General features: G+C 42.7%; 1 protein-coding gene across 1 annotated transcript in view; it reads right to left on the bottom strand.

Moving 5' to 3' along the window:
- PHLPP1 (PH domain and leucine rich repeat protein phosphatase 1) overlaps positions 1-13954 on the bottom strand; it is a 225644-nt gene extending 211690 nt beyond the window's left edge. Inside the window, exon 1 of the mRNA XM_024203917.2 lies at positions 12254-13954. Coding sequence (XP_024059685.2) covers positions 12254-13748 — 1495 coding nt within the window. The 5' untranslated portion in view covers positions 13749-13954. The remainder of the gene's footprint in view (positions 1-12253) is intronic.
- Between the last annotated feature and the right edge of the window lie 1606 nt (positions 13955-15560).

The following is a 15560-nucleotide window of genomic DNA, read 5'->3' as shown; positions in this document are numbered from 1 at the left end:
TGGGGTGGGGATTATTTTAAATTTTTTTTTTCGGTTGAGAACTATGGGCAGGGATAGCATGGTATTTACCAGAGGTGTTTTTTGCCAAGTAAAATCATGGTTTTTATTGACCCAGGAAAGACTAGATTAGCCCCAGTTTAAGGCATCTTCTAGTTTAAAAACTGTGTTGTTAATGCACACCCTATTACACTTAGTTTTAGTTACGTATCCAAACTGCAGTTACATAAGGCAGTAGATTCATAGATTTAGGGTTACACAAATAAAAAGTAGAACTGCAGTGGGCATAATACTAATCTGTAATAATGCTGAGCCTTGGAATGTCTGGATACATTTTGGTTTGCTATTTTCTCAAGGAAGTTATACATGTCATAACTCATTTAAGTTCTCAGTATTACAAAAGCCAAAACATTCAATTATATGAAAACAACAATTCAGGAGTTGTAGGCTTGAAGCACTGAGCAGTCAGAAGCATGCAGAGTCCAGGTCCACTTGATCATGCAATATTCTGTAGCAGAAGACCAACTCTGATGTAGTGGATAAACCAGAGCTCCCTGAACTGTGGGGCACACCCCCATAAGGGGAGGGTGAGGAGGGAGCACCACCTAGCTCCACTCCCCAGCCTCGTCCCCTTAACCTCTGTCCGTGTTCCTCCTCCCAGAGCTGCAGCCCCGCTGCCAGCTCCAGCTCAGGGGCAGGAGGGTGCAAGGAATAAAGTTAAAAAGTTTGGGGACCACTGGGATAGACTGAGCCTGTTTCTCAGTTCTGAATGGATGTACCCAACGTTTGAAAAGATTCATTATGTGCTTGCTGAATTTGCTGAACACGAATGCAATTATTTTTTTTTCCCAGTTTCCCAGTGTAAACTGGCTTTAAGCTAGTATTTCCCATCACCATGTCCTAAACTCGTTTTTCCCCAGAAAACAGTCAACCCTGACCATAGATCTGATCCAAAGGCCATGGAAGTCAATTGAAATACACCCACTGACTTCGGGCTATTAGTCATTCAGTGTCTCATCAAGGGAATACATGTTACAGGACCAAATTTACCTTTGACAACTCCTCAATGGAGTTACATACTTAAGCCAGAGGTATATTTCATGCATAAATTCACACATTTTGTCCGTCTAAAAAGACAAGCGTACATGTATATACCATACTATTTTCAGTTTTTACCCTAAAAACCAAGCCTAGATATAATTAAAAAGAATTCTACTTCTGAATATTCGTTTGAAAGTTTTACTGACTTCATAAAAAATTGTCAACTGTCACACTAAGAAATGGTTGGCCTCATTTGGGAATGAATAGTTTCAGCAATCAACCCATGGCCACAAAAGCCAGTTGGGAGAAATTCTAGTTTCCTACCAATAGAAAACCTACAGGCGTGCTGCGGTGTCAAATTCAACAATTCCCACCCCAGGCAATTTTTATTTAAAGGCTAAAACAGATGTTGATTTTAGAGACAGATTTGTTTCTTTTTAAATGCAAATTATTGAATATTAAATAGCAATATTTTGAAAAACGGAGGGAGAGTAAGACAGTTTGCTTCAGTCACATTCTTCCAGAATTTATATCAGCTGCAGCCATGCCACTTACAGTTGTGAAGACACAACGTCTAAGCTGAACAGGGTAAGGTCTAGTTAGCACTTGAACGGGAGATCTTCAAATAAAATCCAGGTTGTGGCAAAAGTGGCACTGACAATTCAGTGGTTTTGAGTCAATGACCATGCATGGCATTGTTGAGGAAGGGGCACAGGGTGCCTTTACAGATACTATCTCACATCTGAGACTCAACATGGGATCACAGTTATTGTTATTTTTCAAAATAGGTGTGTTAACATGGGCACTACAACAAGTGATGTTTGGGTAGTTATTCTACCTACCTAACTTCCCCCTAGAATATCAACTGGACAAATATTGTTATTCATTTCCAGCCCACAAATGTTGCTTTGTGTAGTTAAGGCAGCTGTCACATTCCAGCAGCAATTGAGGCTGTTCCTTGTATGCATATGTAATGTAATTTATATTTATAACATGCTTTGTGGTAAAAGAATATATTTAACTTTAACATTATGCCACCAAATAAAAACTGAAACTGTGGTTTAGATAGCATAACACCTTAAACTTGAATGGTTAACTACAGTAGTCCATGTGGGTTTAATCCTAGCCACACCGGCTGAAAAAAAGAACCACACCATTAGATTTTTATGTGGATTTATTTTTGGAGGACAAGTCCCATATAACACAATGTATTTGAAGCCCAAGAGCAGAAAGCTCTAAAGAATTTCAAACCGAACAAGCAAGTGACAGACTACCTTCCATGAGATGTTAATACTGCAGCAACCATTAGAATAAACTGATTGCCCCAAAGTTTCTGAAGGCCAAAAACTTTGTAAAGAGTTCAAATACATTCATTATGGAGGGTTTTTTTTTTAAATGAAGTATTAATAGTCAATTGGGTGGTGGAAGTGGGTCACATTTCTCTCATACAATTAGCAGCACAGTTTCAGCTTCCTGGCGTTTTTTTTAAATGGCTGCCAGGTAAGCCATCCAAAAATCCACCTTTAAAAAGGTGTTAGCATGGAGGAAGGTTCCATCAGTCTGCCTATTGAAGGGCTGATTCAATTCCAACAGGAATTGAACAGGCCCCAAGTGCCAAAAACTGTTCCCATTTTAACCAAAGAAGCTTTTGCCATGAACTCCAATGGCACAGAGCATCCAGCTCCCAATTCAACACCAGAGAAGTTCTGCAAGAGTTGTTTAGATACAGGTGCACAATGTGCATTTTTGGCCCAGAAGTTACGTGTTTTTTTTAAATTAAACACTAAAATAATATCTTGTCAATCAATTTCTTCAAATTGTGTGCCTTTTAAAATCAAAGGGAAGTGCAAAAATGAGGACTTGATTTGAAGGTAATCAGAGGTTAAACTATACTTCAAAATTAAACAATTTAATACAAACGGGAAGTTTTCTTTTGAGTTTCCAACACCTACAAGAATTTGTTAAGATAAAATAGAAAACAGTGGAAAAGTGCACTTTGTGTACATTTTCCAGAAATAAATCATTTTAAGACAACTCAATAGAAACATTCACTACAGCTGTATTATATAATTAGGTCTTTAAAAAAAGCTTCCTTTACACTGTCTCATTAGACCAATAAAGCAGTAAATACTTCTCAGTCAGTAAAAGCCAGTTGCTAATATTGTTTTGTATAAGGGCTTTAGTTTCCTTTTGCCCCATTGCTATTGCCTTTATGAGGCCATGTTCAGGGTTTTTAGGTATACCAATGATACCATCATCAAGGGGAGATTTATGCACAGAACTCCAAAAGTGAGAGCTTTTGGGGATTTGGAGAAGGGCGAGTCAGAATATCAGATATTTACAATGTAAGAAAACTTGAAGAAATATAGAGAAAAAGAATACCATGTTCTATACTGCATCAGTAGTGAAATTCAGCACTTAAACATTCTAATTTAAGTACTAAATATTTACAGAATATAGCAGTATTTACAATTTACTTAATATTGAGATATTTAAATTTGAACTTCTTCATATGTACTTATAAATAATGGAAGCTAGCTAAGTGTGCACCAGAATTTGTGAGAGAACTGTAAACACTAGGTACTTGCAGCTGTTGCATATCAACTCAAGCTACAACAGCATTCCAATGTTATCAGTGTGGCTCCTCCTCCACTATTTGAAAGGCCTGCCCATACTGTAGCCCCCCCCCCGGCTTCATAACACCAACTGAGTCTTCACATCAACTGAAGTGCTGCAAACAAACAATGATTCAATCATTTTTAACTTGCTGACAAGGAAACAAATGTAACTTCAGAGGTAGACATTTGGTCACTTTAGCATACCAAGGTTAAATGTTTCAGATCCAAACAAGATTAATGGGGTCTGGTCTCACTGAGGTGAGGATTTACCAATGGTTTCCCCTCTTACTGCATGATACAGAAATGTGTCCCTTACTCACAAGGGTGAAATGCCTGCAAACTGCACAGAGACTATTTTAAAACACCATAATGGAGGCTCAAACTAAATGTATATCCGAAATACATAAATGAAGAAAAAACACCAAAAAAAATGCCACCACGGTTAAAAAGTGTAAAAAAGGCAGTCACACACAAAAAGGCATCATTTAAAAATGGGAAGTCAAATCCTAGTGATGGAAACAGAAAGGGGCATATCTTTTTCTTTGACTTGCCACAATTTAAGAAGGCAAACCAAGAACAAATTTGGTGAGCAACTAGCTAAGGACATAAAAACTAAGGGAGAAAAAAAAAATAAAAGTAAGTACATCAGAAGCAGGAAGCCTGTCAAACAATCAGTGGGGTAATCGATGATCAAGGTGCTAAAGCAGCGCTCAAGGAATATACGGCTGTTGCAGAGAAGCTAAACGAAGTCTCTGAATCAGTCTTCACTGCAGAGGATGTAGAGGAAATCCCCACACCAGAGTCATTCTTTTTAGGTGACAGATCTGAGCAACTGTCCCAGATTGAGGTGTCAATAGAGGTGGTTTTTGATTAATTTGAGTTTCTTCCAACAATAAGAAGTCACCAGGAGCGGATGGTATTGACCCAAGAATTCTGAAGGAATTCAAATATGAAATTGCGAACTACTAACTGCAGTATGAAACTTATCGCTTAAATCAGCTTTTGTACAAGGTGATTGGAGGGTGGCTAATGTAATACCTATTTAAAAAAAAAGCTTCAGAGAGGATCCTGGCAATTATAGACCAGTAAGCCTAATGTCAATATCAGGCAAACTAGATGAAACTACGTAAAAAACAAAATTATCAGACACAGATCAATACAATATGTTTGAGAAGAGTCAACGTGGCTTTTGTAAATGGAAATCATGCCTTGCCAATCTATTAGAATTCTCAGAGAATCAACAACCATGTGGACAAGGGTGATCCAGTCAACAGTGTATTTGGACTTTCAAAAAACCCTTGACAAGGTCCAGCCTGGAAGGCTCTTGAGCAAAGTAAGTAGTCATGGGATAAGGGGAAAGGTCTTCTCATGGATCAGTAACTAGTTAAAAGACGGGGGCGGGGGGAAGAAATGTAGGAATAAGTGTCCAGTGTTCACAGTGGGCAGAGGTAAATAGCAGGATCCCAGCCCCCCCTCCACAGATCTCTACTGGAACCTGTTCTGTTCAACATATTCATAAATGACCTGGAAAAGGGATAAACAGTGAGGTGGCAAAATTTGCAAGTGAGCCAAAGCTGGCTGCGAAGAGTTACAAAGGGATCTCACAAAAGTGGGTGACTTGAGCAAGAAAATGGCAGATGAAATTCAATGCTGATAAGTGCAAAGTAATGCACATCCAAAAACATAATCCCAATTATACATACAATAATAACAGGGTCTAAATTAGCTTTTACCTCCCAAGGAAGATCTTGGAGTCATCGTGGAAAGTTCTCTGGAAAAATATCACACAATATGCTGTGGCAGTTCCCCCCCCCAAAAAAAACTTAAGTGTTAAGAACCATTAAGAAAGGAATAGATAATAAGACAGTAATAAGACAGAAAATATATCATAATGCCGCTATATAAATCCATGGTACGCCCACACCCTGAATACTCGTTGCAAGGGCATGCTGTGAAGACCAAAAGCATAACTGGGCTCATAAAAGAATCAGATAAGTTCATGAAGCAAAGGTCCATCGATGGCTATTAGCCAAGTTAGTCAGGGACATAACCCCATGCTCTAGATGTCCCTAAACCTCCAACTGTCAGATCCATCTGGAACAGGCCACTGTCAGAGATCTGGATGCTGAGCTAAATGGATCATTGGTCTGATGCACTATGACCATTCTTATGTAAGTGATCAGGGTACATACAATTTACATCAAACTAGAAACAGGAAGGAAAAATAAAAGAAAATAAAGTAGGAAGCTTCAAGCTAAAAACTGTTTTCTTTAAAGTGCTTGGTCGTACAGTTATGTTTAAGTTAACACACCAAAGAGCTCACCTTCTCAATGACGTCTTTGGGAAAAGTGGAGTGTGTTACATTAAATAAAATAATGGAGTTGAAAACAAAAACAGTGATGCAAAACCAACGAAAGAGAGAGACCTTAATAGTACATTTCTAGTTTTATGCTTATGCATCGTGTTTGGTGAACTCAATTTAAGACCACTAGTAGTCCTTGAAGAAAAAAAGGTGCCAAGATTTTGCTACAGTTGTATTAAGTTATTCATTCTCTCTTTACCACAAAGTGGCACAACTTCAGAATCATGACTTCCACACTATGCCTAAAATATACAGAAGTCTAGCCAATTCCACATGTGCCACACTCTAGAAAGCCCATGTGTCACATAACATTAAGTGTCTAAAACCTGTTCCTGCCCACATAGTAAAATTAACATTTCCAGCTTCAAAAACTGACTATTTTTAATCCAGTTAGATCATTCCAGTTGACTGATGTCTTAATTGTCCCAAAATTGAGACAAGAATGGAAGACTGACATATTTTATATCAAAATAAAGTTTGATATAAAGCTGAACATATTTTTCTCAACACTGCTTTCTGAAAGGTCACATGGGCAAGAAGCATTTCTCAAATAAGATCTGACAACCATGTTTGAAATGAAAGTTCTTTATTACAACTGGCATTTCTCAATATTCTGCCTACAGGCAATTTTCCTGAAAAGCGGTATTTGATGACACCAGCAGTATGGAAGCCTCATGACTCACATTGAGTTTCAGGGTCAAAAGTAATGCCACATTTCAGCAAGTGCCAAAAAGAAGCCCCAAAATGCCAGTCGCAAAAGATAAGTTTTCAGAAAACACATTGTTTACAGTGTGCAGATTAAGAATGCAGCATGAATAAGTTAAGGAAACCCTTTTAAGCTTTCTTTTGACCTGAAAACTCAAAGTGATTAGTCCTACAATGATCTGTACATTTTAGAATTATTTGTACTAGCAGCACATTTTTGCCTGCATTGAAAATTTAAGAAGTCCACTGGGAGAATGTTTCACAAGATTTTTTTTTTTTTGGGTAAACAGAGCAGTAAGGGAGAGTATACTTGGTGTTCAAAAAGCATGTTGGATCAAAGCCACTCTTACGGTTTAAGGAATAATTTAGTAACTCTGATTTAATCGGTCTCACAGCTACAATATCACGAGTATAATTGCACTATGGATTATTACTGAGTTCCATAATCCAGTAAAATAATACCTCAGCAGAAAGCTATTTAACCACATCCTTTTAAATTAAGATTTAATATTTTGGACTTTGAGGAAAGTCTGTTAAAAATAGATTCCCACCGAGCACGATGTTACTGTGCATGACTAGTCACTTAAGGCCTGATTCTGCTCACAGTGAAATCAATGGGAATAGGATCAGGCCCATAAGGCCCAAAAGATGTGTTTCACTTCAACAGAGTTACTCTGCAACTTTAAATGTTACAGATCTTAAGATGAGAGTTAAACACCTCCATGATCTTAAAAATAAGAGGAGCAGGGCCAATGGAGAAATACTGGGAATGTGCAAGCCACATCTTGAAGTGAGCTAAGGTAAACATGCCTCCTACTAATTACATGTAGAATATAGAACTTTGCCATAAAAATGTCAAGCGACAAGTTTCTGCATTTTGTTTGCATATATAGCATCCTATATTTTAAGTACATTTAAGTGTTGCAATATCTTCCTCCACTTAAAGTGCTAAACATTTTTATTAAAGGGAGAAAACTTATTACATTTTTCTTCAATTTTTTCCAGAGTTTCGTTTTGCAGGGGGGGGGGGGGGGGGAGATTTCTTTTTAAGATAATAGGTTTTGTCATGTTCTAAAGTTAGAGGGATCACCCTAAGATCTGGATGCTAATATCAATACCTTACTGGACATTACCCTTGTAAATTTCAGTTTAGTAACCATGCAGTTTATTACTCATGTTCACCTTGCATAGGCATGTTTCTGGTAACACACAATTTTAGTATATCAGGGAAGCAAAGATAAAAGTGACCAGGGAAAGAATACACCAATTCCTACTGTATCTGCAGGAAATTGTAAAGATAGATAGCAACCAACACCTCCATCCATTGGTGCACCACCCAAGAGATTGATGGCCAGGGGGAGCAAGGGGTGCACTGTTTTAGAGCAGCCCTCAGAACTCTCCACCAAGGTCTTTATGAGTCACTATTTGTAACCACACTGCTTATCACAGCCAGAAATATCCGATGTGAGGGGCATCTGCTCCTTCCATGCCTCTTAGGTGAAGCCCTCTACTAGAATATAGGGGACCAGACTAGCATAGGGAATAATTCAACACTTTCCTATGCCATTTTTTGTTAATTCTGTCCTGTGTATTTACTGTATGTATTGTTGTAGCTGTGTTGGTCCCAGGATATTAGAGACGCAAGGTGAGTGAGGAAATCTCTCTTAGTGGATCTGAAGAGCTCTGTGTAAGCTTGTCTCTCTCACCAACAGAAGTTGGTCCAACAAAAAATATTACCTCATCCATCTTGTTTCTCTGTGCATTTATTGTCTGTTCACCACTACTGCTTACTGTTACACTTGTTTGCCTGAGACATAGGGTATGAAAGGGAGATGGCTACTTAATTGACTTCTAAGACTGCTACATGAAATTGGTATGATTAAATGTTGTCCATTATTTTTAATCACTAGTTTTGGATGGCATAGGCTACCAATTAATGTAGCCATTCTATTAGAGACACCTCATTATAGGGGTTTCATAATTTGGTTATTAAAACAAGTCATCCTGAGAAATATGAATCTAAAACTGAGTGAAAGGTTTTTGTTTGAAAGTGCTCAAAAATGGTATGCTAATCAATATTTGAGATTGTGTAACTCAAATTTAAGTTTGTTTTAATCCACTATACACTCCACAGTATGTACTTGTTCTACTAAATTGTGTTTTAAAGCCAGGAAATTCAGTTTTTACAAGCTGTTAAGTTTTCTATCAAGTGGATAAAAGCAAAAGATTATTCCATGCCTAAATAATTATTTAGAGATTCAGAACTTTGGCATTCTATGGAGCTTTTTAAAATTAAAATAGTCATGCATTAACGTTAAAATGTGGGTGTGAGCAAGCCTGTAAAAGGCTCATGGTTTTTACTTTTATTTTATTTAAATAATGTGCAATTTGGGAAGCATACAGAAGCACAAACACAGTTGCTACCACATTTGGGACCAAATTTGTATATTCCCACTTAACTGTGGGAGTGGAAATAATGAGTTTAGAAAAAAAGAGACATTCCTTAAGAGACCTGCTTAATTACACCTTATTGCATAGTTAAGACATTAAGTCTACAACCACCTGAAACAGTTTTAAATTTCTTTCTGATCCCAAGGTATCTATCCCCTCCCAACTAACTCCTGCAATAACTGAGCAATACTCTTGCAGTGAAAATACTGGTATGGTACATGCTAGAAACCTAAGGGAAGCATCAGAATGGAGAGAGGGAAATAGTGGTGAACCCCAGGGGTCTGTTCTGGGACCAGTCCCATTCAACATATTCATAAATGATCTGGAAAAAGGGGTAAACAGTGAGGTGGCAAAATTTGCAGATGATACAAAATTAAGATAGTTAAGACCCAGACAGACTGCGAAGAGCTACAAAAGGATCTCTCAAAACTGGGTGACTGTGCAACAAAATGGAAGATTAAATTTAATGTTGATAAATGCAAAGTAATGCACATTGGAAAGCATAATCCCAACTATATGTATAAAATGATTGGGTCTAAATCATCTGTTACCACTCAAGAAAGATCTTGGAGTCATTGTGACTAGTTCTCTGAAAACATCCACGCAATGTGCAGTGGCAGTCAAAAAAAGCAAATAGAATGCTGGGAATAATTAAGAAAGAGATAGCTAATAGGACAGAAAATATCATGTTGTCACTATATAAATCCATGGTACACCCACATATTGAATACTGTGTGCAAATGTGGTCGCCCCATCTCAAAAAAGATATATTGGAATTGGAAAAGGTTCAGAAAAGGGCAACAAAAATTATTAGGGGTATGGAACAGCTTCTATAGGAGGAGAGATTAACTGGGACTTTTCACCTTGGAAAAGAGACAGCTAAGGGGAGAGATGATTGAGGTCTATAAAATCATGATTGATGTAGAGAAAGCAGATAAGGAAGTGTTGTTTACTACTTCTCATAACAGAAGAACTAGGGGGCACCAAATGAAATTAATAGGCAGCAGGTTTAAAAGAAATAAAAGGAAGTATTTCTTCACACAACGCACAGTCAACCTGTGGAACTCCTTGCCAGAGGATGTTGTGAAGGCCAAGACCATAACAGGGTTCAAAAAAGAACTAAATAAATTCATGGAGGATAGGTCCATCAATGGCTATTAGCCAGGATGGGCAGATATGGTGTCCCTAACCTCTGTTCGCCAGAAGCTGGGACATGAGCGACAGGGGATGGATCACTTGATGATTACCTGTTCTGTTCATTCCCTCTGGGGCACCTGGCACTGGCCACTGTCGGAAGACAGGATACTGGGCTACATGGACCTTTGGTCTGACCTAGTAGGGCCATTCTTATGTTCATAAGCATCAGACCACCTGAAAAGGGAGGGGAGTTGATCTAGTGTATTACTGTTAGTAGACTTTTTTCCAAACTGTTCATTTTGCATTTATTGGAGTAAACAAGAACTGCTGCCTCAATACTGCAGCTTTAAGTAGTACACAATAGAAAGCAAGTTTCATGGTTCAGTCAGGTCCAATAGTGGCAACATGCTGTGTTGTCATTTTCTATTAAATGGCTAATACACCTCTACCCCCGATATAACACGAATTTGGATATAACGCGGTAAAGCAGTGCTGGGGGGGGGGGGGGGCTGCACACTCCAGCGGATCAAAGCAAGTTCGATACAAGTTCCTGCAGTTTCACCTATAACGCAGTAAGATTTTTTGGCTCCCGAGGACAGTGTTATATTGGGGTAGAGGTGTAGTACTAACTTGTAAGATACAAGATATGCACATTGAAATAAACTCACGTATTACAGGTGACCACATATTCAAATAAATGGCAGGTATTTGAATGTTCAATAGTTCTTTTCTCTCCCCTAATTTTTAAAGTGATGGACAAGGAAATTAAATGCAAACTATTTATGCAACTATATGGTTGACATTTTACATTAAGTCAGTAACACAATTGGCATCGCATGTTTTAAAGCAGATATCACAAATACAGTGCAAAAATTAAAACAATGACTTCCCAAGTTCTGCTTGGTAAGCCACACAGCAAAGTTTCACTAAAAATTTAGTTTTTGTGACCAAAATTTTGATATATTCTTAAAGGTTACTTTGCCTATATACACTTCCGTGGTTATTGTCTTATTCTTTCAATACAGACAGGACTGTTCCGTATAAACTGCTCAAACATCTGCAGTTGCTTTTAACAAATATTTTTTAAAATGTAAATACAGAATTTAGTTTTCAGCAATATGCGCTTCTATGAACTCACAGGAACTACTGGTGCTACTGTACAATTACAAGCCTAAAGTGGTTGAATTTTGAAGATCCATCTTTACTACACATCTCTATGCAGCCCTGCCCTCAGCTTCATGTTTTAAGAAGAAACAGTTGAAAGCCATGTATAACATACTGCTAAGCTATTTGTATGATGCAAATTAATATTTAAGAGATCCTTTTTTGGCCTTTTCAGCCCAACAAAGAGTTGTGGAAGACAGACGTAACAATATATTAGAACTTCTGATTTAACCTTAAATGTAGATGCTAAATTTCACGTAGGAGAAGGAAAAAACTCAACATTACAGTACAACCTTCATGACCCAAACAACATCAGAAACACTGAATAAGCTCAGTTAATGTGAGTTTTGGATAACAGGGGCTTTTGCTAAAGTTGACTGATTGGTTTTCATGGCTGTCTAGCCACATAAATGATAACGGAACATTAACCAGGTTTTTCGGTGGGGTTCCTGGGGTGTGGAATTTAGTACAGCAAATAAATGGGAGGGAAGATAATCATTGTAAGCTTTTCACGGCAAAGACACACCATGTTTTTGTAAAGCACTTGGCACTTTGGGGGCCCTATATAATTACAAGTGCACTGTAATAAATACAGGTTAACCCAGCATGTCTCTGGTGCAACTATAACAAACAGTCCACAGGTGCAGTTTTTAAAGTAAGTCCCCTGATACTCAACTGGGGATGTCTAGTTACCCCACAGGTTAGTGTGTGTCTTTCTGGTAGGCAGAGCTGACCTCGCACCCAGCCAGCCCTGTTACAGGCACACCCCTTTGCTCACCTGCATAGAAGCGGATGAGGCAGCCGGTCTCGGAGTCCATACCCTCCTCCTGCACCCTCCACGGGTCCCGGAAACCCAGCTGGGAGAGGTAGTCGTTCTGGATCTGCAGGGGTTTCTCGTGTGCCTCCAGCCGGCGGCTGATCTCCCCGTGGAACTGCACGTACAAGGCCGGGGGCAGGGGAGAGAAGGCGCCCGCCTCTCCTCCCAAGTGAGACACCTTGGAGCCGGCAGGGGCTGCCGCAGCCATCCCTACCCCGGGGGGCTCTTCTCCCGCACGCCCTGTTCGCGGAAAGGGGTGCACCGAGGGGAACTCGCCCGGCCGGTGATGGCTCCTGCCCGGCCCCACACCTGCCCCTTCCGCCGCTGGCGCAGCAGAATCCACCTCCAGCTCCTCGGACGACGACGAGCCGCCGCCGCTGCTGTAGGGGTCCAGGCGATCGGAGACGCTCTCAGTGCTGGGGCTGAGGCTGAAGCTCTCGGTGTCGGAGCCCGCCAGCCCCAGCTCGCCCAGGAGGGAGGGGCAGGATAGCGGCGGCCCAGCCAGGTAGAGCTCGGCGGGCGGCGGCGCCCTGGGACTGAAGTCGGAGGACGAGGGACTGGGCCGGGGATCTGCCCAACTACTCTCCCCGGCGCTGCCACTCAGTGCCAGGCGGCCGGGTCGGGCCGCCTCCCCGTTGTCCCCCGGCGGTTGCCGGGCCAACTCGTGCCGGGTCCCCCGGCGGCTTCTCGGCCTCTCATCGTGCTCCGGCCGCTGCTGCCTTGCCGGCCGGGGGTCGGGCGGTGTCAGGCTGCCCAGGTCTGCTACAGCCGCGGCGTCGGAGAGTGTCTCCCCCGGGAATGCTGCCACCTCCTGCTGGGGCTGCGAGCTCGCCTTACCCAGCACCCGGACCACACTGGCGCCACCCCTGTGGCCCAGCTGCAGCAGCCGGGCCGCCACCTCGGCCGCCGTGGTCTCCAGCGTGCAGAGCACCGGGCGAAGGTAGGACATGTGGCGCTCGTAGACATGGACGCAGCCCCGCTGCAGGTCCCGCCGCACCCAGTCCCGCTCCGGGGGCTGCAGTGGCTGCAGCTGCCGGGGCGGCTTCAGCAGCAGCGCTTTCCTGTCCAGGCTGCGGGTGCCAAGCGAGGCAGGGGCAGCCGGGGAAGAGGAGGAGGAGGCGGCGGCGGCGGCTGCAGAAAGATTCCTCTTCAGCCTCCCCCTCCTCAGCAGCAGGGAGTTGGCGCTGCTGCCCCGGCCGGGAGCAGCCTGAGTCCCGTTGGCCACCAGCGCAGCGTGGGGAGCGAAGCCTCCAGCGGCCCCTCGCCTCCTCCGCGGCCCCCCGGCTGCTTTGCCTTCTCGGTGCCCGGCCTCGGCGCCGCCCGGCTGCTCCACGCTGCTCTCCGTGCCCGGCGTACCCCGGCTCCTCTCGCCCGGGGAGCTGCCCTGCTGCTCCACGCTGCTGCTGCTCCGCGCCGCCGCCGGGGCTTCTCTCGCTCGCTGCTGCGCGGGCTCCATTGCCCGGGGGCTGGGGATGCCGCCTCCTCCCCGGGGCAGCGCCGCTCAGAGCCCGGAGGAGGAGGGGGGCGGGGAAACAGAACGGAGAGAGGCGCCGCGCTCCAGAGGCGGATTATGTAGCAATTGGGAACATTCCGTCGGTCGGTGTCTCCGCGCGTTCGGCTCAGCCGCGCTCCACAGCTGTCGCGAGCGCCATTAGGGACAGAGAGAGGAGCCGCCTTCCCGCCTCCCCTCCCCGCAGCCTCATGAATATTAAGCAACTCCAACCTTCTATTTACAATAGCATTCAGGGAGGAGCGAAGGGGGCTGGCTCATGAATACTCGTCCCAGGTTGACGCCATCCCTGGCGCGGTGGGGCGGGGCGCCGATGATAAATTCAAGGTGACGGCAGGGGGCGAGCGAGGCACGCTGGGAAATGGAGTCCGCGGCCGGCTCCCCTAGGACACCCACCCACACACGAACTACAAGTCCCAGCAGCCCCCGCTTTCCCTCTTTTCTCTCCAACGCGAGCGAGCTTCCCGCTCTCTTGTCCCCACCGCGCGCCCGCCTGCCTCCACCTGTGACTGCCCCAGGGCGGGGGCCCTGTCAGAAATGCCTCACCTGCGGCTGCACAAACCGTGGGGGCTTTGCCTGCAGCCTCGTGTTAGCCCCTGCTTTCCCCCAGCGCTCTGCACGCCGCAGGCCCGGGCGGGTTCCCCGGCAGCCACCCGGCCCCAGGCACATTTGCCTCCCCTAGTGCGTTGCTCAAATCCCCAGTGTGCTTAAATCCAGCCTGAAGTTTTCCACAATTGTTGATTACAGCAGCATCCAGAGGCCCTGGGTAGGATCATGGGCATAGTCTTCCTTCCTTTTTAATAATTAAACCTGATTTACTATCGCTGGGAAACTTCTCTTCACACTTCTTCCAGATCATAAATGTATTGAACACAGATTCATTTCTCCTCAGATACCACGAGATTTAAGAAACTGAATAAAGAATAGACTAGCTAGAACTCCCAGGGGACATCACCATTAACTTTGAGGCAGTGCCATTCACTACCACTCTTCATATTGCTTAATTAGTTTTGAAATCTATATTAAGATCTATACCCAATTATTACACTTTATATCGACCTTTCTCAAAAATAAGTCCAGGTGTTCCGGGGAACCTGTATGGCCCAAGGCACTGATAATGAAACCTATATGCCGCTCCTTTCACTAGTTTAAAACTGGGTTAAGGCAATCGTATTTGAAAGTAATTACCAGCTGATAGCTTCTTGAGGGCCTATGTAAAGCAATCTTACAAGTCTATTTACCATCTCCACATAATTTTTAAAATCTGAAATGGCAACCCTATTTGCTGTTTCAGTAAAGAGGCCAACAAATTAATAAGAAGAGTCTGAGCTACTGTCTCATCTATAGAGGATGATCTCTTCAGATTAGAACCAGCAAGGAGAAACAGGCATACAATTGTGAAAAAACTTGTACAGCTGATGCATGTGTTTGGTGCCCAAAGAAGTGGTTGTTGGTCTGGCACCCATTTCAAGCACTGAAAACTGAATTAAAATATTTTGATTTAAAAAATTGCTTAGTAGCAACAATGATGCTGCAAAATTGTCCAAAAAGATATGCCTCAAAATAAAATAATGTATTAAAATTGTAAATATCTGGTAAATACATGTAACTATCTGAAAGCATGAGTTTTAATATTGTAAGGGCACAATCCTTTACAAAATGTACTAAATGGGGTACAACTCTCAAGCAGTTGTCCCCAGGATCAGGTTCTATTACTCGGCTAAAACTCCCTCTTGACTTCAGCAGCAGTTTTGCCTA

The sequence above is a fragment of the Terrapene carolina genome, unplaced genomic scaffold (genome assembly GCF_002925995.2).
Source record: "Terrapene carolina triunguis isolate 2854851 unplaced genomic scaffold, T_m_triunguis-2.0 Scaffold53, whole genome shotgun sequence".
Classification (NCBI taxonomy): domain Eukaryota; kingdom Metazoa; phylum Chordata; order Testudines; family Emydidae; genus Terrapene; species Terrapene triunguis.
This window is presented reverse-complemented; position numbering and strand designations above follow the sequence as displayed.